Source organism: Gordionus sp. m RMFG-2023, chromosome 3 (genome assembly GCF_954871325.1).
Source record: "Gordionus sp. m RMFG-2023 chromosome 3, tfGorSpeb1-WG-v2, whole genome shotgun sequence".
Classification (NCBI taxonomy): Eukaryota; Metazoa; Nematomorpha; class Gordioida; order Chordodea; family Parachordodidae; genus Gordionus; species Gordionus sp. m RMFG-2023.
The window spans coordinates 16,333,225-16,356,745 of NC_088777.1; the positions used below are offsets into that span (position 1 = coordinate 16,333,225).

General features: G+C 27.3%; 1 protein-coding gene across 1 annotated transcript; it reads right to left on the reverse strand.

Annotated features, from left to right (window-relative positions):
* Positions 1-19,590: 19,590 nt before the first annotated feature.
* Positions 19,591-22,004, reverse strand: LOC135926762 (probable serine/threonine-protein kinase clkA). The gene is made up of 3 exons (XM_065462694.1): positions 21,681-22,004; positions 20,325-21,458; positions 19,591-19,620 (listed from the first exon to the last, which is right to left on the reverse strand). Exons 1-3 carry the CDS (start codon positions 22,002-22,004, stop codon positions 19,591-19,593), a joined length of 1,488 nt encoding a protein of 495 aa, XP_065318766.1.
* Positions 22,005-23,521: the final 1,517 nt, after the last annotated feature.

Genomic DNA, 23,521 nt, shown 5'->3' on the forward strand with positions numbered 1-23,521 from the left:
ATAAATTTAGTATAGACATGGCTGAAAAGAAGATGAGGATCAATAGCTAAAGGATGAGTACAAGTAAATTTTTTAATGAAAATATGGGTCTAGGCTTCATTAAGGGGAAAGGGGTGATAGAATTTGATATATTTATATAATTTATTATATATATTTTTGCTACGTATTATAAATTTAAGATTTAGTATAATTTACGTCATTTATTAAAGGCAGAATTAGTTTAGAGATAAATGTAGACATTAGGATAAAGTTGGTATATTTATATATTTTATTAGTATATTTGAATTAGATAGTTTATTTTGGAGAATAAATATTAAAGGTGATAAAATATTTCAGAAGTTATTTAAATAGATTATTTTAGGTAGAAGTAGATTAGATGTGATTACCTGAAACCTTAAGATAAAGTCGATATCTCAGCAAAGGCAGACTGTCGTAGAAGGCCCGGAAGTCTAAAAGATAGATACGATTACAAGAATTAGAGGCAACAACCAATCGATTACAAGAGAAAGTAGAAAACAAGCGAATTGATAAAAAGTATGGTCAAGACGTTATGCTGCAATCGTTAATCGCTGACCAATAATAGCCAATTATTACCGAGACTTTAGTCTAAGATACGGAAATCGACAATCATAGGAACAAGAATTCGTGAAAACCATCGGTTATCGCAGACCAATCAATTGTTTAACGAGATAAAGAGCTAATCGTGGATTACAAGAGAATGATAGAAAACAAGCTACGATAAATTGTAAAAAAAATTAAGACAGACTAGAAAAAACAAAAGTGGAAAAAGAAACGGGATGTCATCGATAATCGTTTATCATGCGTGGATCGTGGAAAACAGGCGTTTATCAAGTTCGTCAGTCGTCTACAGAGATAAAAAGCTGATCGTTTCCCAGGGTGACAAGCGACAGAAGATAGAACTCAAAAATTTCAAGCGATGATTGGATAAACGGTCGTTCGAAACCAAGAATACTAGACCAGAGGCAGCCTTCGTTAGAACTTAGAAGACAGCAAAGATTAAGAAGAATAGATATGGTGTATATACGAGGTCAGTAAAGACGAAATCGAAAGAAGATTGATTATTCGCAGAATGTTGGGTCTAATTTAAGTGGGGAGGTGTTGTAATATGTAAATTAGTTAAATTTGTACTTTATATTTAATTTGCATAAAGAATTATTTTGGATTTATTATTATAACGCGTGATAAAAATATTATATTTGAATAGTTATGAATATTCGTGATAAAGAAGATTGAAAAAAGTATAAAAAGGCCAATTTTTACCATACAAAGATATCTTTTATAATTATCAACTTTTTTGTATTTTATTTTATTTTATTTTTTTAATTTTATTTTTTTTAATCTTTTTTATTATTTTTACTTTTATAATTTTGTTAATTTGATAATGTTATAATTTTGAATAAAGAGATAAATTGATTTCATGATTTCGTGATTCCTAATTATTATTAATTTCTTTTTTATATATATATTTCTTTTTATATTTAGGTTTTGATTCACAATGACAATCACCTCATTGTGACAGAAAATATTTGCAATTTTTAATAAAAATTTTTTTTTTCATAATTATCTACTTTTCTTTAAAATTTTCGTTTCCGTTTCTTTAATTAAAAATATTTTATAAATATAATATATTAATTTTAAAGAAAGTTGATGAATTTGGAATTAAATGAATATTAATTAATTATTTTTAAAACGAGACTAATTTAAACAAAAAATAATAAATACCATTTCCATATCCCTCCGCCTTGGCTATAATGCGGTAGTTCCCTCCATTTGTATCGACTGTGACTATCCAATTAAATCGAAAGCTTAACATCCCTTGCACTGCAAGTTCTCCCATGGACGAAAACCGCATCATAAATCTATCAACAACATTCTCCTAGCTGCCCTCAAAAAAGGTATCTACCCTCGAACCAGTGGGCCTCTCAAACGAAAACGCCATGGATGGGATATCCCTCATTCCCGTCTCCCACTCGCTTAGGACTATACCTGTGTCGATTTTTTAGCAAAGTCCAACCTCTTATTTTCTGCTTGAGAAGGCTGAAATCCTTAAAAAAAATATGGTGGTCTCACCCGTACCAATCGTTACCAATACCCTAGTCATGTTTGAAAGTGAGGCCCTCAATTTCATTAAAATAATAGGAAAAAAAATGAGACAGATCTCAGGGGACCCCAATAAAGGATTTTACCTTAGTCAGCACAGGTCCAATTTTTTAAGCATTCACACTTCTCTAGGGTGATTTGTGTACCCCTTTTAAAAAAAAATTTTTTCTCAGTTCTTTTTTATACATATATTTTTTTAAGTCATTTTTAATATCTGCTTATTTGTTTTTTAATATATATTTTTTTAATTATTTAGTGTATATATCCTATTTTAAAATAATAAAATTATTTGACCATTTAAAAAAAATATATATATATATAAATTTTTTTTTCAACTTCTGAAATAAATTTGACCCGATTTTCTATGTATGAATTGCCCGGCCCAAATAAACTCATTATAAATTGACGGGCCGAACTGTGCAGATTTCTGATTATAAATATTTATAAGATTGGCGAACAAGTTTATTTCACTTGTTGAAACTATTTTTAATTAATCTAAGGTCATTTTTATTTTTCTTAATAAAAGAATTTGACATTGTTTCTTATAACCTATCAAAATTTTTTCCATTACATTCTTTTGATTATAAATTTTAAAGCTATGTTTAAAAAAAGTCACCTAATAATATTTTGATACGCATTAAAACCTCGCCATTAATTTATTGATATATAGGCATCGTATTTAAAATCATTATCAACCTATTTACATTTTCACATAAAATATTTTATTTTAAAAATATTATGAGGGATAACATAAAAATCATTAATTTTTTTCATGTAAATATTGCTTGGTTTAGATACAACAAAAAATAGGTGTTCTTATTAGTTGTGCCAGGTGTCAAAAATAAAAAAACAATATAGCGAAAGCCCATGAGTTAGCATGGGAACCAATTTTAAGGTCTGTCCAGATCCAAGAATTTTTTTTTTTAAAAAAAGACTCGAATCCTATCCGATTTAAACTCCTTTAAGATTTAATCTGATTTTGATCTAAAAATAATAGAGGAAAATAATACGATTTTCAAGGAAAGCGGGAGGGGAAAAACAAAAAAAATTGATATTTATTATTTGAATAGAATTGAACGATATTTTTTTTAATATACCGGTCCCCTGGTCTAAAAAATTTTTTTAAATACCCGGTCCAGCCCTAAAAATTTTTTAAAAAATATATCCAGGTAGGGCCGTAAATTTTTATAAACTACCCGGGCCGGACCTAAAATTATTTTTAAAAAATACCTGGACAGGGCATAAAAATTTTTAATTAAAAAAATACCATGGTGGGCCGTATATTTTAAAACCGAATATTTTAAATCGGCATTAATAGATATAAAAATTAGAAATAATTGTTATATATTTTTAAAAAATCAGGGCTGGGTTGAAATTTTTTTTAAAAAAAAATCCGGACCGAGCCGTGCAAACGGTACCTCTTAAGATCTCTGAATAGAATATGAAATAAGGGAAAAGCAGATTAAAATATTGCCAAGGTCATAATCTTGCCCGTCTGAACAAATACTCTAAAATAAAAGTTCGATCTGATCCAAGAGGATATCTAAAATTAAAAAAGTTTTTACGTGATTTTATAAGTTCAAAATTTATTTATAATCATTTTATTTAGAATAATAACAAAGTGGTTTCCAGAAGCGATATCATTATTAAATTCAATAGATCAATCAGAGTTTATCTTTACTGCTAGTTGCATTAATAAATTATTTTCCTATCGCTCAATACTTTGTAGAAATTTACAATAAGCAAATTTAGATTTGGTTCAGATTATTGATTTGGTGGAAAATGTATATGAACAGGTAAATACAATGAGAATATGAATATAGATGAATATTTTCATAATATTTATCTAGACGTTGAATCGAAAGCTAAATCTTATAATATAACACTAATTATATTGATACTGAAACCAATTCATTGAATTCTAATTGTCAGGCGCGTACGCAGCAGGGGAGGACAGGGGTACCCCCCCCCCCAAAGCCAAAAATGCAGATGCCGGATTATATTTTTCAAAAATATTATTGTTAATATTAATTTATATTTGTTAATATTAATATATATTTGTTAATATTTTATTTATTCCTATCTCATATATATATATTTAATTACATTTATTTATCACATTCATCTACTAAGTTATTAATTTCGATATCAAGTTTTCCTTGGCGTAATTTACCTATTATTTTCAAATTTTAGTGGCGTATTATTTATCTAAATTTCTAGTCAAAAAATAATAATCTCTGAAATTCCTTGTCTAAAGAAATTACAAGCTTGTCCAATGAGATCGAGTCTCCGCCATCAAGCAGTAAGAGCTTTTTTGGAGTTAGAAGAGCCGATTATTAATGTTATTACTGAAATATCATAATGACTTGAAAGAAATATTTCCTCAGAAGCAAGAAAATTAATGGATTCAATACTTATTCCAAATTCTTTTTCTCATTAGAATGTATTATTTAATTATACAACTATTTTATGTAATACTTTTCAAAAACATGACATTGACTTGATTAAGAAGATGAGAATAGCGGAGAGCATTTTATTAGAACTCAAGGAAATTAGAGCTATTGTTGATGAAGATTGTTGAGTCAAAAGCAGAAATAGACGTGTTTAATATTTGTCCCCCTCGACTTGCAACAAGCAAGCTCATCGTCAAAACATTAATATAGGATCAGTAGAAGAGTATTATAAAACAAATGTACCCTCTTTTAGACACATTTATAACCCAAATAAATGAATGGTTTTTAATTCATCATGCAGCACTTACAAATCCGCAGATATTACTTCTACAAAAGCCTTTCCAACCTTTTTCAGATTGTAATAGAAAAAAAAATATTTGTTAGATTTTTATCATGAAGGTGTTAAAATATCTTATGATGCCTTATTAGCTGAATAACGATTAAAAGATTAACTAGGGTTGATACACCAAAAAATGCTATGGATGCTTTGCATTATTTCAAACACATTTTAGATTATATTCCCATTGTATTAAAATGGTTATATAAATATATTAACAACTCTTCCCATTAATAAACTAATGAGAGAACATTCTCTTTTTTAAGAAGAATAAAACTGCCCTGCAGTGGTACCATTTGCAGGGCATGACCCAGATTTTTTTTTAAATTTTTTTCGCCCTGGAATTTTTTAAAAATATTTTCAGGCCCGACCCAAATTTTTTAAAATAAATTATATTTATTTTTGATTTTTAGCTATGGCGATTTCAAATATTTGGTTTAAAAATATACAGCCCCAGCCCGGATTTTTTTTAAAAAATATTTCAGGCCCAATCGGGTGTTTTTTTAGAAGAAATTTCGGGCCCGGCCCAGGTATATTTATAAAAAATTAAAATACGGTCCGGCCCGGGGGTCGGGCCTGCCAGTTTCTGAAAAGCATACCTATGAAATACAATTTCTGAAAGTAGATTGAATGATTTGGATCATAGGCATTTAACGCCAAGCATGGATAGATAATTGAAAAATTAGCTCAAGGCATACAAAATACAATTATTCCTAAAAAACTTTTTGATTAATTGATATTTCCAGCATTTAAATTTTTTATACTTTATATATACATTTTAAAGGCTTAAAATAATTCAAATTTCAATTTTGGGTCATTTAAGTGATTCATATCGTGGTTATATTCACTTTATATTTTATAATTCACATTTATTTTATAGTTTTTCAATGCCGGTTTATATATATAATTTTTTTGTAATTCACATTAATTTAAAAAATATATTAGAAAAGTTATTAGTCCTAATAAATTTATGCTTAGTATTTATAATTAACAATAATATTTCTTAAAAAATTTTATTATCCACCCCCCCCCCCAGACCAAATTCTTGTGTACGCGCCTGCTAATTGTGGTATAAATATTTACTACGTTTGGTTACTTTACCTGAGCATGCTATTGATGATCGCAATTGGTGTAAGGAAAACTTGGCTCAGCTTCCAAATATTTTGAAGTTATTTTATATTCTTGCATGTTTGCCTATTACAACATTTACGAATGAAAGGACCTTTTCGATCTTGAGAAGGTTGAAAGTTTATTTACTAAATACTACTTCTGAATCTCGGCTAAATGGGTTAGCTCTGTTAAATATCTACAGAGATTTGGTTCTAACGACAAATGAAATTCTTGATAAATTGGCAAATTTAGGAAAATTATAAAATCAAATTATAATTATAGTATTTAATAAATTTTTTGTATAAAGAATATAAAACAACTTCAAAATATTTGGAAATTAAGCCAAAGTTTCCTTACACCTATTGAGCGGATCAATAGCATGCACAGTAAAATAACCAAACGTAGTAAATATTTATACCACAATTCGAATTCACTGATTAAATTGATTTCAGTATCTATTTATAGTGGTATAAGAAAACGAAGAAGGGTCTTTAGGTAATAAAATTTGAAGATTGCTAAAGATTTGTTTTTTTTATCTAGAAACCATATACTTTTATTTGCGATAAAAATGTATCTAAGAATGGGATAAAAATAGATATTTTATAAAATTCTTCAGTTGAGTCAACATTTTTATTATATCTCATAGGTGCTATACGAGGTTTAATTAGTGTTATATTATAAGATGTAGCTTTCGATTCAACGTCTAGATAAATATTATGAAAACATTCATCTACATTTATTCTTAAATATTATAAAAATATTTATCTATATTCTTATTGTATTTACCTTTCATATAAATTTTCCGCCAAATTAATAACCTGAACCAAATCTAAATTTGGTTTTTGTTTTTAAATTATTTTATAATCAGTGATTAGTAGTTTCAATAAAAATTTTTTATTCTACTTATATTATATGAGAATTTAAGCGGAGGCTAGTTTTTAAATTTAATAGAATAGCTCAACCTTATACAGCTAAGGGAGATTTGGGGAGCGAAACCCCCCATAAAAATTTCCCTCCCTATAGGAAAATTTTGCATACGCCACTGATGCGCTTATTAATGTTAAATTGGTTGAGTTTTTTAATATTACAAGTTGGTTATGTTCATTAACCTAACCATTAAGTTGTGTTTATCAACATTACCTTTGCATATGTTATAATTAATTTTTAACTTGAAAAATCACGTAAAAACTTTTTAAAAAATTTCAGATATCCTCTCGGGTCAGGTCGGGCTGATTTAAAATGATTTATTCAGCCCGGGCAGATTGTTACCTTGGAAAAATTTTAATTTTTTTTCCCTTATATCATAATTTATATTCTATTTCAAAGGCATGCAGATTTGCACAACCCGACTAGGATTTTTTTTTAAAAACAAAATTATGGCCCGACCCAGGTTTTATATTTTCAGGCCTGGGCCAGATTTTTTAAAATATATTACGTTTATTTTTAATTTTTATAGCTAAGGGCAATTTAAAATATACAGCCCGGCCCGGATATTTTTTTTAGGGCCCAATGATTATTTAAAAGTTTAAAACCTCCTTCAATACTTCATAATATAATGAATTGCATGGGTAGTGTGATTAAATTATCGAGTTCTCCTGACTTCAAAATCGACTAAACCAGCTATGAGCACGAACCCCCACCAGAGACCCATGCATTTTAAGTTATTTTTTCTTGACCTTATAGTATATAAATATATGGTTATTAGAGGTATCAATCGATAGCTCATTAAAGGATCTATTGAATGTGGGAACAAGCCAAGCGTCACCTCGATGGGCGAAGCTATTACTAGGGGGTAATGAATAATTTAATAAGCACAAAATACTGATATGATGGATGGGTATCAAATAAGTCTAGTTCTACCTTAATATGGTGTTTATGAGTAAGACCTGTGGGAGGGGGGGGGAATATATATTTGATATTATTACTCATAAAATTGATCATGGAAAAATATTTTTGAGCATCACATGGCTCTAAATGGGCGGGTCTAGGCCTTAGGAGTAGGAATAATTTTAACTTTTGATTATTAGATTCAATATACATATATTATAAAAATATTTCTGGACTGTGAGATTTTGGAAAACATTTTATTTTTAACTTATTTAATATTGTGAAAATTTTTTTTGTTTTGGTGAAATATCTAAAAATTATAAATAAATAAGTATAAAATATTCTATTAAAAATAATGCAAAAAATCGTATCAGGTCAATTCAGTGAAACCTTTATTGCGAAACTTTTATCCCGAATATTGTTTATCGCGAAATAATTTTATAGCGAAGACAATTTCGCGAGGCCATTATCGCGAATTTATTTCATCGAAACCTTAATCGCGAATTCATTAGAGCAAATACATCTTAGCAAAATTTTATCGTGAATATAGCGAAACTTTTATCGCGCCCGTTTTTGCCACGAATGTGTTAGCGCGAAGTCATTATCACTAGCGCATTACCGCGAAAAAACAATAAATATATATTGCGATTGCATTTATTTAAAGGAAATATTGAATATTCACAAAAGTGCTTTAAATCATAAAAGCGAAATGTTTTATGGATCTTTTGTTACCTATTGTCTATTAAGTAAACATGTAATCTTTATCTGATATGATTAAAAATTATTAACCAATATCTTTCTGGGCTCTTCTCACGCATTGTCTAAGTACGGAGAGGATATTTGATTCTGGCTTTAACCCCAGTAAATTAACCACCACCCCCCTCACCCCAGACATAAATTTTAAAATGAGCTTTATGCCATTAAAAATAAGAACAAAAATTTTTGCTTATAAATTTTTCCAATCAAATAAAAAAATACTAAAAGCTAAAAATTTTTGCTGATTTTCTCAGATTATTTATAAAATCATAGAAGATATTGCTAAGTATTTTATAAATTAGAATTATTTTATTCAATTTTCCTAGTTAATAAGACATAGAATGATGAATAATTTCAAAACTCAAAAAATCATGATTATATACTTAAATATAAATAGTAAACATTTCAGAGCAATATATTATATTTTTTAAGAAATTTAATTCTGAGAAAATTAAATCTGTTATTTATAATAATCATCTTTTGGGAATTCAGTAAAAATTACTTTCATTATTCTGAGTAATTAAGGGGAAAAAATAATATATGCTGTAGCATTAACCTACATGTATCGTAGTTAAGCATTACTTATCGGCTTAAACTAGGGAATTAGTATATGAAAAGTTTGGCAAACTTCATGCTTAAAGCTGCGTCTCAATATTGGATTCAGATTCCCATTAAATTTTGAACTATTATTTCACAAAAAAGGTAAAAATATATCTACAAAAGATTGTAAAATCATAAGATTCCAAAAATTTTCAATTGGAGAATCGTTTAGTTAATTTAGATGTAATTTATTTTTGAATCATCATTGAAAATTCGTTGAAGACAGTCTAATAGCTTATAGCTTTTAGTTAGTGACTGGCAAAACTGATTGTTAAATTTTGACATATTAAGAACTTTAGACAATAAATATTGGCACAACTCAGATATCAATTTTGCCAATAAGGATTTAGGTTTAGCTAATGAACTCAATGATATATTAATAAAGTCGGAGTTCCTTTTGCACGTTTTATAAAATAAGACTTTGAGGAAAAGCATAGGGCAGGATAGCTAAATATATTTTATTCCAATAAATTTTATAAATTTATTAAGGTTAAAAAAAAATTCTTTATCATTGAATCAATCTTGTAACTATTTTTAAATATTATTCAATTAATATGAATAGAAATAAATATTTTAAAATATAATAGTCATTATTAGCAATTAGAGTTGTTAATCAACTAAATTTGGTCGGCTAGAAGACGACTAACTAATTTCATAGTCAAAAAAATCGACTAAAAACTTGAGTGACTAAATTAGTCGAATAGTCGACTAAGTTAATCCATTTAGTCGACTTAATCGATCCATTTAGTTGGTTTAGTTGATCCATAGTCGACTAAATTGAAATTTAGAGCCGAACGATCACTGTATAGTCAGGGTAAAAATTAAATTGTAAACATGGTAAATTGAGATTTCAGTAGATGAACCATAGAAAAGTGACAATTGCCATATAATACTTATTTTTTAAGTTTTTTTTGAAGCAAATGAGTAAAAATATATATTATAAACATGTCAATAGGATTTCAGCGAAGATATACCATAGAAAAGTGACAATAATCGTTATTTTTAAACTTTTTTGAAGCAAATGAGTAAAATGTTAAATTAAATTAAATGAGGATGTATAATAGAAAAGTAACAATTGTCATAATCGTTATTTTTAAGCTTTTTTGATTATTTTTTGCTGAAACGGCCTATGACCGCCCATCTAAGGGGCGGGAGAGTAAAATAATTTTATAAAACTGACGAGTGGGCGGGTTAAATAGTGGTCAAACTAGTCACGTAAAATTATAATTTATTGATTTTACAATCAAGGCAAATTTTATGGATTCTAAATTAAAAAGCCCGAAATAGTGATGGTTTTCTCCATGGACGAGAACCCTCCTAAAAAATGGGTTCCGGTTTGGGTTCAGTGAAAAACTTTGAACCCGGTTCGGGTTGGGTTTAGGGTTCGGAGAGCAGAAAAATAATGACCTATTAAAATTAGTTAAAATAATAGAAACAACATTTTTTTAAAAAATTTATTTTAATTAGTATCGCCATAAAAATAATTATCATCATAATTATAATATATTTTATATAATAAACTACAATACAATTTAAAAAATTATTAAATATAACAAATATAATTTCATGAAAAAATGACCCAAAAATGTTTTTTTTAAATTAATATTTTTTTTTAACAAAAAAACAATTGTTTTGAACAAGAACTCTTTTTAAATAGGAAATCTTTTATAAATAAAAATCGTAAATTACATGTTTTTTATATTATATTATTTTTAACATATAATTTGAAATAAATAAAATGAAAGTTTAAAATAATAAAAATAAATTTTTTAAAATTAAAAGAAAAAACTTGAACCCTGAACCCTAAATTTAAAAAAAGGGTTTGGGTTCGGGTTTGAGTTCGGCTAAATATTGAGGGTTCGGGAGGGTTTGGGTTCGGGTTCTCGTTCCTGGTTTCTCCATATTTTTTAAACAAGTATATCGTTTATATAAATATTATTAGGTAAAGATCAAACTTTACTTATAACATGTACGTAGCCAGTGAGGAACACCCCCCACCCCCCACCCGGTAGCAAAAATCTTTCAAAAAATATAAAAGGTTTTTATAATATTTTAATTGCAAAATTATCTAAGATTATATTCTATTTTAAATATTAGCAAAAATTTAAAATTAATTTAAATATTTTTTTATCTCATTTTTAAGCTTATTTCTTACATTTTTTTAAAACCTTAAACACTAATGGATATAAGTAAATTTTATCAATCAAAAAAAATTCATTTAATTTGTCACTATTAATAACTAGGATTAGGTAAATTTATAGTGTGTATGAAATGTTCAGATATCCAAATATACAGAATTTGCTGAATAGAATAATTTCTAAGGTTCTACGGGAAGAAAGAAACGGTAAAAGCATCCCTGACAGGATGAAACTTTCGACATCAAGCTGTTACAGTTTTCTTAGATCTAATTAAATGCCTCTGGAGAAATATCAGAAACCTTAGAAAATAACATGTCAAAAATGATCAATTTGGTAAAATAGGGTTCATTAGATTTTTTCAGCAACAATTTTAAGTTTCCCATTGTTTTTTGGAAGGAAGTCGTTAATCACATTCTAATCTGCCTATTAACACCCATTTTTAATTATTTAAAAAAAAATTCCTAGATTTTTTTGGTTTTAAATAATTGTTTAGAGAAACTTTTAGTCTTTATTAATTTTAACGAACATTCGACCAAAATTATCAAAAGAAAAGAAATTTCTATTCCAAATAAATGCAAAATAATTAATTTACACATTAGTGGTAAAAGTAATCGCCGAATTGCCAGAGAATTAACCCGAGCTCGACGAACAGTCGATTGTATACTTAAAAGATTACGAAACAATAATACAATATCGAATCCAAAGAGACCTGGAAGACCCCGCAAAACGACTTTAAGCAATGATAGGTATATAGCAAAGATCAGTAAACACAATCGACGCCTTGTCACTTCAGAGATAGCTGTGGAGATTAACCTGACTCCGGAAAACCCGATAAGTGTCACAACTGTGAAAAGGCGCCTTAGGAGCTTTGAACTTTATGGTAGGGTAGCGATCAAAAAACCACTCTTGAGCAAAAATAAAACTCAAGCAATTAGACTGGGCACAAAAACATCAATTTTGGTCTGCCAACTGGTATCATTATGGAGTGATGAGTCAAAATTCGAAATCTTCGGTTCTAAAAGAAGGCAATATATCCGCCGCTCAGCTGGAGAGCGAATGAGCGATCACTGCATAATTACAGTCAAATTCGGGGGAGGGTCTGTTACGGTGTGGGGGTGCTTTGGTGCCGGGGCAACCGGCGACATTAGGAATCCTTAACAAGGAGGGATACCGGCAAATCATTGAGGACCATGTGATTTCATCAGGAAAACGTTTGATCGGTTTATTTCAACAAGATAATGACCCAAAGCATAATCCAGGCTATGCAAAGATTATTTACAAAATCTACAATAACACTGTATTCTCGGGTTGATGACTTGGCCATCTCAGTCTCCCGATCTCAATCCAATCGAACTTTTATGGGATCACCTTGATCGAAAAGCGCGAAAATCTCTAACCTCTCATTCGCATCTTTGGGAAGTATTACAGAAAGAATGGAACAATATCACTTCCGAATATTTAAAAAATCTCATCGAAAGATTATCAAAAATTTTTGCAGCAATTATTAAGAATAAAGGTGGCCATATTGATGAGTTCAAAATTTGATCTTAATTAATTGCTATGTCTTTTATTTTTTGTAATTTTGTGCAATAATATGTAAACTTATAAATAGATTTGATAAACCTCATATTGTGTGTTATTTCTATTTGTCTTATTTTAAGAAAAATGTTAAGAAAATGCAGGGTGGGCAATCATTTATGGCCGGAAGTGTATATAGATAAGAATTTAAAATAAAGATACCAATTGTTTTGACTATAAAACTGGCGACGAAATAAATAAAAATGCGATCTTCCGTCAAGTTAAATATTAAATAGAATTGTATACTTTTTTTTAAAAAAAGAAATAATATATCTTTTTAGGATTTATGATATTTCAAAAATTACATTAAATCAATTCCAAAAAGAAGAATGCTCTCTTGTCGATTATGTAGATTATATTAAATATATGTTGAATGTAAATAATATTCCTCAAACTGACGCCACTTTGAAAAAATTTATCATAACATATGTAGGAATAAATATAATATCTGATATAAAAGAATTACTATTTCTAAGAAAAATTGATGATGTGGTATGGGCAGATATATACAATATTACAAAACAACTTTTTAAAGACGAAAGAACTGTTTTGGCATCAAGAATTGATTTCATTAGATTAAGTCGCGGACCAATAGAATCCATATTGAGTTATTTAAAAAACATAAAGGAACTAACCCTAAGATTTGAATTTGAAGATAATATAAAACTAAGAATTCATAAGCAATTATTAGCTGGATTAAAGATGTTACATAGATAAAGAACTACGTTTAAGATATCCAGATACTAGAGACGAAGACCAACCGTTAAGCTTAAACAAGGTTATAGAAATGGCTTTAGTGATGGAATGGGCCGACTTTAATACTTTAATACTAGTAAAATGGTTTATAAAATCAAAGAGACGACTAAACATAATGAAAATAACCGATTAAATCAAAATGATAATAAATATACGTAAAAAGAGAACCAGTGCAAGGTTATAATAACTACCACACAAATAATAATAATAATACAAGAAAACCATGCTATTTTTGTAATCCTTCATGCTATTCGGAATTGTCCAGCATATGATAAAACATACAGCAAATGTAAGAATAAAACTAGAGGAAATGTTTACGGTAAAATTACAATAGTAATGAGGACGATTCCGATTTCTCAATAAGAAAAGTCTACAAACATGGACAGCACCCAACAATTGCCTATTAATAAACCACGAAATATAAATGGAATATGATACAGGTTAAGCAGTAACCATCATTAATGCAACAATATGGAATATTGGGAGGCCAAAACTTAGAATGGTTAGAGTTCCAACTACATATGGAAACAATACAATAAAAATTATGGGCGAAGCTTAGGTAAAAGTGCAATTAGATGATAAAATAAAATGGCTTCCGATATTAGTTACAAAAACAAATGATGAAGCGCTATTTGGATTTCCATGGACTATAGATAGATAAGAATTTATTGTTTTGACTAAAAAATCAGAGATTCAATACGACCAAACTTCAATTCTAAATTATAAACCAATCTCAATTTTATCATGTATAAAAATAATGACAATTTATTTGGTAATTTAATTTAATTGAGAAGGGCCAGTGGCAGGTTTTGGCGGGGTACTTATTAGCCATTTTAAGCAGGGAATATTTTGAAAAAAAAAATACAACTATAATGACATTTTTTTGGTAATTTAATATCTTGAAATCAAATTTTAATTAATTGAGGAGGACCAGTGGCAGGTTTTGGCGGGGTACTTATTAGCCATTTTAAGCAAGGATTATTTTGAATAAAAAAAAACTAAATATATAAAGATATTAGAGCCACTGGATTCTCTATGGGAACGAATGACAATAGATAATTAACTTATTTTTTGTAAATTATATGACAGTTGTGATAAGTTCTCCCGGGGGTATATATAATTATAGATGAATCTGGTAAATTTGACAATTTATTTTCATTTATTTACTTAGGAGTTAGGACGAATATTTTTATACAAAAAATTTTAATAAATAAAGATGCGCTCTGAATGACACACTACGAAAGAACAAAGAATAATAAATACCACGGGTGTTTTTCATATTTATATTAAATTTTTATTTTTTAAAAAATTTTATAAATAAAAAACTAAAATATTTTTTCGTAAATATTCATTTCTATAATAGAGAATTTACTAATCTATTTTTCATAGCACTTAAATTTTTTATTGACAATATAACCCCGGCCTCCCCTTGGCATCTTTTACAAAATAAAATATTTCATTTATTAAAATATATTTATTTGTGATTTAAATTACAAATTATAATCTATTATAATAATCCTCAAAAAACGTCAATCAAATTTAGCCAATAAAAAAATATATTTATCCAATAAAAATGATTTTGGCATAATCGGTTCAATGATAATCACTACACAAAATGGTCATTCACACATTAACAATGCTAATGCAACCATTATTTCTAACATATATTATCATATCTTCTATAATATTATATTAATTAATTAATAATATTTTTTTAGGTTAGAAATGAAGAGAATAGACCTTGAGGTTCATTATAAAAATACTATCGAATCTATTTAAATATCAAATTCTCTTGACTCTTCAGTATGCAAGCTGCCCTTCCAGCAAAGCTAGGTGATATAGGCATCCATTCCTATATATCCTTAAGCATTTCAGCCTTTTTATCCTCAGTTGCTAAATTTCCAACACACTAGGAGACTTGGATACTATCGAATACATATCATATGGCAGTATTAAATCTCCGGAGCAAAGATTCTCTAACGCTCATATCCAAATTTAAGACAAAAAGACTGGAATTTACCATTGATACAGCATTGCGTTGAATACTCACACTTCAAAACTGTTCAAAGAAAATCTCCATCGCTCTTTCTCCCCTTAAACCCAACTCTGAGTATACAAAATGACAAGAATACGACTCTTTTGCTGGATCAAATAATTCCAGCCTCAGCCATATGCCACCTTGGCTAAGAATGGTTAGAAACTATACCTAGTTCTAATTTAGGCTTATATATTAACCAACGAAGAACTTAGAATAGCTATAAGTCTTCGTTTTGTGAAATCGTCGACATCATGTGCCCCTTGTGAAACTCATATTGAGAGCTTTAGACACCTTCATCCCCCCCCCCATACTGTCGTTATTCAAAAGGCAAATTATCCAGGCATTATGCCATCAATTCAATCATCAATAGAATCTTGAAATCAGCAAATTCCTTCTACATTTAAACCCTCTGGCTTCAGCCCTGATGGAATGACGCTAGTCCCTAGGAACCAAGATATACCCCTCGCTTGGGATTATATATGTGTAGATCGTTTTGCCAGATCTTTTTATTTCAACTCTATCACGAAAGCTGAAAATACAAAAACAAATAAATATAGCCACCTTAATAATCTTTTTTTGTTCCGGTAGTCTCAGACATCTGTGAATCATTTGGACTACAAGCCCTAAAATTATTCAAAACAATAGGGCAAAGGTTAAGTTTAATCACAGGTGATCCAAAATAACTTCTATCTACGACAAAGAATATCAATCAAAATTTGTCGATCCAAATGTATATATATACATGGGTCATTAAACCCTCCGACCAAACCTAAATACATTATTTCTTTAATTTTTCTAATTTTAATTATATATTTTTACATAGAATATAGATATAGTATTACAATTTTAATAAATAATTATATTATTCTTTTAAAAAAGCATATTAAAAATAAACTGGAATATATTATTTAGATTTATACATATATATTTTTAAAAGTAACTAGTTACTTTTGGCACTATATAACTAGTTACAGTTACTAGTTTCAATTTAAAATATAACTAGTTACAGTTATTTTTTTGCAAAAATGTATTAACTTATAACACTACAACTTATATTCTTTAATATGTTTAAAAAAATATTTTACATATATAACTAGCTGAGTAAACTAATATATAATATTCTAAATTATTCATAAATATTTGAAATTATTTTTATAATATTATGATACATGTTGTCGATTAAGAAACTAAAGAATTAATTTAATATATAATTAAAAATACAAATTACTTTAATAATTTAATACAAACGTGAAAAGTTATTAAATAGAAAATTAATATTAAAAAAGTAAAATATATAAACTGAAAAATATAACTTATTACATTTCGCTCGATCTCTTTTAAACATTTACAATCAGTATAATAATTTTAACAAATAAAATTTGCATACTAAAAAAAATCCTTCAATTATTAATTACGACATAATCAATTTACATTTCACAAGTCACGACATAATCAATTTACATTTTATAAATAATGACAATCACGACAATTTTTAAGCCTGCACTACGAATCTTATGAACGAATTACTTTAATACTAATCTAATCTATCGTAAAAATTTATATGATATAAGATTTTAAAAAAATTCAGAATAAATTGAGCTTTAGACAAGATTTTTTTTTATTGTAAAATTATCATAAAACAATGTATGCAAATATGTTCCTGTAAAATAAAATTTTTATAATATAGCATTCATGGCAGCATGATGCTGATGTATTCGACAGATTCCTTTTTTGCAGTGTCCGCAGATTTTTGTAGCCGTACTCTTCAATTTAGATGGGTAAAACTTGCAAATAATACGAATAGGATGGGGTAGATTTTTTTCTTCCAATAAGTTATCTATGATATGTATAGGGTAGTTTTGATTTATCATTCTTAATTTTTACAAGTAGTGTTATAGTTCTAATGAAGATATAAAAAATTACTATTTGCAAGCGTTTCTAAATATACTAATTTGAATATTTGCCAAATGCGCTACGTAAATCGTAATACTTACGAATTTGTAGTATTCCTCCAGGTCCAGGGTTAAATATTTAATATGTTCCTTGCGAAGCTTTTTTTTTTTTACTTTTATTCCACATCTATAAATCTTTTTATAAATTTTAATAAACTATTTTTTCATTTTTGATAATCTTTTTAAAGAATTAATTTATGAGTCGAATGTTTGATGAATCAAATCGAATAATATTTTTTAAATATTCGATCCAATCGAATATGAATATTGCAAATATTCGACTCTTGTTTTGGACGGTATACTTGGCAATAAAAAAACCTGAAAGTAATTTGACCTGCTTTTTATAGTAGTTTAAGATTTTGTTATAAAGAATATATCTACCAAATTTCAAGATTAATGATTTGATATTTTTATAATTATTTATGTTGAGTTTAGAGGGTATGGGGTAATTCCGGATGTAAAACAAAAGAATATTTTTGAGCTAACAATTATTTAGCATAATGAAATTATAACTTAATATGGGGTATTCCACTCATATAATTATTTTTGTTAACAGTAATTTTTTTACATGTAACGTATAATTCTGTTTTTTTTGTTGCTTGATAATAATAGATTTTGATACTAAGGTTTTTTAAATTATATAAACACAATATCCAAAACAAAATGAGATAGGTCATAATTGGCTAAAAATTGCGAATTTCTTATATGTATTCTCTAAAATAGTATTGATAATGATATGTTGTAGTCTAGAGTGGTAGTTTTTAATAATATTTATATAACATCTGCGGGGTATAAAAAATTAAAAAATTTGCCAATATGAAAATGGTCACTTTTCTATGGTTCATTTTCACTGAAATTTTAATTTAAATACTTACAATTAATATTTTTACTCATTTGCTTCAAAATAATAGAAAAATAATGAATATGACAATTTGAACTTTTCTAAGGTTCATCTTCTCTAAAATTTTAATTTAACATGAATACAATTTATTTTTTTATCCATTTGTTAAAAATAAATTCAAAAAGTTTAAAAATAACGATTATGACATATGTCGCTTTTCTATGGTATGGCACACCCGAATATAAATTTAACATTACAGTTTATATTTTTACCCATTTACTTCAAAAATTTAAAATTAACGATTATGACCATTGTCACTTTTCTCTTGTACATCCTCATTTAATTTTAATTTTAAAATGTTTATAATTTATATTTTTACTCATTTGCTTCAAAAAAGTTTAAAAATAACGATTATGACCATTATCACTTTTTATGGTACATCCTCATTAAAATTTTAATTAAAAATGATTATAATTTATATTTTTATCCATTTGCTTCAAAAAAATTCTAAAAAGTTATAAAATAAAGATTATGACGATTGTCACTTTTCTATGGTTCATCTTTCCTAAAATTTCAATTCAAATTTATTATTTTACCCATTTTCCCCAAAATCAAAAGAGTTTAAAAATAACGATTATGATAATTGTCACTTTGAAAAGGTTGCAGAAATCAAAGGCAGAAAATAAATGTTATAGACGTATATTACGTAAATTTATTGATGTTTAAATTAAAAAAATATATGATCACATATTCAAAATAGTTTCCTATATATATTGACAATTTAATTTAATGTAATTGATCTTTTTTTAAAAGTTAAAAATAAAAAATTGAACATTAGTTTATTAAGTAAATTGATTTATAAAATATAAAATTTAATATTAGTTTATAAACAAATTGATTTAAAATATAAAAGTTGTTTTTAACAAAAAGAAAGAAACAATTCTTATTACATTTGAAATATTTTAAGTTACGCCATAAATGGCTTAAGGATGTAAAAAAAAAAACAATTTTTTAAAGTTAATATAAAATACTGTTTAACATTTCACACCTTTTTTTTTTTCTGTCTATAATTTTTGTCGTTTGTCATTCTTGCTCGTTAACCTCTTCGTTGATCTTTTTTTGTTGTACGTTTTATCAATTTAGTTCCACACACAAAAAAACTAATTTTGTTTTAATATAAGGAAGAGGAAAAAAATTTATTATCAAATTTAATTCATTATAAAATTTTCAAATTTTCTAGGCAACACACTATTTCTAACTGGTCTTTGAACGTTGCGATTCTGATCATTTACTTGTACATTTTGGTTTCTTGGTTCATCACCTCCCCTTCTAAAATTCAATGTATAAGGTGATGCATTATTATTAACATTCGCTTTAAAAACTGTTGCACCATTAGAAGAAAGTTCTACATTAGTTGATCTTTTTTTTATTTGGTCCAAGTGTCTTTTTATAATTTTGTTCCCAGTATCTATATCATACAACAAATTTCCGTTTTGGAATTGTTTCATTTTATATTATAATTTTTTATTTAATTATTTTTATTTTTTAAATTTTACTCCTTTATTTTTCAATTTGAACACTTTTTTTATATCATAATTTCTCTTTAACTTGTTCTTTATAACAAAATTTCTCTTTCTCCTTCCATTTTCAACATATGATCTCCATATCGTATTCTTAATCTCCTTTTCAACATCATGATATTTAATCACCTTTGTTTTAATTTTCTTTTCCAAAGTTTTTTTAAATTTTTTATTAATTATAAAATTTTTTATTTTATTATTTTCTTCAATTTTCGTTTCATTATTGTTTTTAATAACTATAATTTCTTCAATTGTTATCAAATGATTTATTTCTTCTAATCTATAAGAATTTATTTTTTTAACATTTGGTATTATTTTTGGTACAGCATTTTGCTTTAAGCGAAGCTTGATATTGGTTTTGCAGATGGGTTTATCGGCCATTTTAAGTTTGTAATTAAGTATGAGTTTAGTAAGTTTATCATTACAATAATCATCACCTATATTTCCCAAAAAATTTTTTAAAATATTTTTGAAGGCACTTAGCCAAGTTCTGCCAAGTAATGGACTCTTATTGCTATTAACAACGATCGCTTGTAAATTTTTAGTTACTCCTTCATAATTTACGCTAATTTGCGCCGTTCCTAATATTTTGATTTGATAGCCGTCATAGCCTGTTAATTTTAAATTAGATTTCTTTAATTCAGTGATGCCTGCGCTCTTAGCTATCGAACTAGGTATTATTGAGAATCTAGAGCCAGTATCGACCAGCATGATCGTTGACAGGTTATTCAATTTTAAAGTTACTTTATACGCGTTATTATCTGTGTTGTCTTTATCAGCATCCATATTATTTATGTCCAAGTTATACAAATTATATTCTTTTTTTTCTATTTTATTATTATCATCCTCTTTTATTTCTTCTATGTTTATGGTATTTATTTTATTAGTGTATCGTGTTTGATTATTATGGTCGACATGATGTCTACAATTACATGCGTAACTTCCTCCTCGATTTCCATTATAATTATTACTATGCCTTTGCGTGCATCTTGAAGTATCATAGCGTCTGTTGAATCCGTGATTGTAATCATAATAAAATCTTTGGTTATTATCGTTATTATAACTGGTTCTATTTTCAAATCTTGAAAAATTATTGTATAATCCTGGGTAATTTGCCCTAACGTTATTGTAGTTACCCGCATTATAGTTCTGATGTCTAGGGTTGTAATTATTTCCCTGGTAACTGGGGTTATAACTATTTCCTTGATAAGTATTTCTTTGAAAGTCATGGCCTCTTGCTGTCCATCGTTGTCTGTTATCGTTATTCGATCGTGGATTATGTCTATCGTCGTATCTGACCACCTGTTTGTTTTCTTCAACTTTTATGCCTCTTTGTCTTTCCAAATGTTTTACGCTTGTTTCTTCTTCAGTCTTTTCATTTAAAGAAATGTTTTCAACTTTAGCTATTATATTTTCTTTTAATTCTGTCTCCTCAAAATCATCTCTTAAACTAAAGACTTCTGCTAACGTAATATTCTCTTTCAACGTAATTTTCTGCCTGATACTTCTGCTATTTGATGAAATTTTTACTTTTTCAATGACTCTACTATCGCTTAACGAACATTCATTTTGTAAAATACATAATCTACTTACCCAATTGATGTAACTTTCATTTTTACCTTGTACAGCTGCATTGAATAATAACAATTTCGAACTTGTAGATTTCCTCGGGTGTAATAACCTAAATTTTTCAATCAATATCGATGGATTGATGAAATCGGTAGGTGAACATATCGATTTGAGCTTGATGTATTCTTCGTCTGGTAGTCTTCTTGTGAAGGATCCTGCTTTTTCGATATCAGAGATCTGAGCATCGTTGAATATGTCTTCGAAACGACTTAGAAAAACATCGCCATTACCTGTGTATGTTGGAAATTCAATATTAATATTAACGTTATTATTTGAGGTCTGTTTCATAATTTATAATTTACAATATCCTTGAATTTTTCTATTTTATAGTATTGGATTTTATAAAAATTTTAAGAAGTTAATTTATATTTAATATTTTAGAAAATTTTACTGCCACCATGAAAAGGTTGCAGAAATCAAAGGCAGAAAATAAATGTTATAGACGTATATTACGTAAATTTATTGATGTTTAAATTAAAAAAATATATGATCACATATTCAAAATAGTTTCCTATATATATTGACAATTTAATTTAATGTAATTGATCTTTTTTTAAAAGTTAAAAATAAAAAATTGAACATTAGTTTATTAAGTAAATTGATTTATAAAATATAAAATTTAATATTAGTTTATAAACAAATTGATTTAAAATATAAAAGTTGTTTTTAACAAAAAGAAAGAAACAATTCTTATTACATTTGAAATATTTTAAGTTACGCCATAAATGGCTTAAGGATGTAAAAAAAAAAAATTTTTTTTAAAGTTAATATAAAATACTGTTTAACAATGACATATGTCGCTTTTCTATGGTATGGCACACCCGAATATAAATTTAACATTACAGTTTATATTTTTACCCATTTACTTCAAAAATTTAAAATTAACGATTATGACCATTGTCACTTTTCTCTTGTACATCCTCATTTAATTTTAATTTTAAAATGTTTATAATTTATATTTTTACTCATTTGCTTCAAAAAAGTTTAAAAATAACGATTATGACCATTATCACTTTTTATGGTACATCCTCATTAAAATTTTAATTAAAAATGATTATAATTTATATTTTTATCCATTTGCTTCAAAAAAATTCTAAAAAGTTATAAAATAAAGATTATGACGATTGTCACTTTTCTATGGTTCATCTTTCCTAAAATTTCAATTCAAATTTATTATTTTACCCATTTTCCCCAAAATCAAAAGAGTTTAAAAATAACGATTATGATAATTGTCACTTTTCGATGGTACATCTTCGCGGAAATCCTATTGACATGTTTATAACATATATTTTTACTCATTTGCGTCTAAAAAACTTAAAAAATAAGGACTATATGGCAATCACTTTTCTATGGCTCATCTATAGATGCCAATTTACTATGTATACAATTTAATTTTTACCTCAACTATATAGTGATGCTTCGGCTCTATCAATTTAGTCGACTATGGGTCAACTAAGCCGACCGACTAAATGGTTCGACAAAGCCGACTAGGATCAATTTTAGTCGACTAATCTAGTAACCAGTGTTGTTAAAATAGCGCGCTACTTTTTTCAGTAGCGGTAGCTTTAGCTGGCTACTTTTTTTAGAAAATAGCGATAGCGATAGCGATAGCTCGCTACTAATTTAGAAAGAGCGAAGTAGCGCGCTACTTCGCTACTTTCAATTTTACATAATAAATACATCTAAAATTTATTTAAAAATATTTTTATTAAATCTAAAATTATACTTTTATTTAATTTAATTTTGAAATTTATATTTAAAAATATACATTATAAATCTAGTTAGCATTATAAATCTAGTCATTA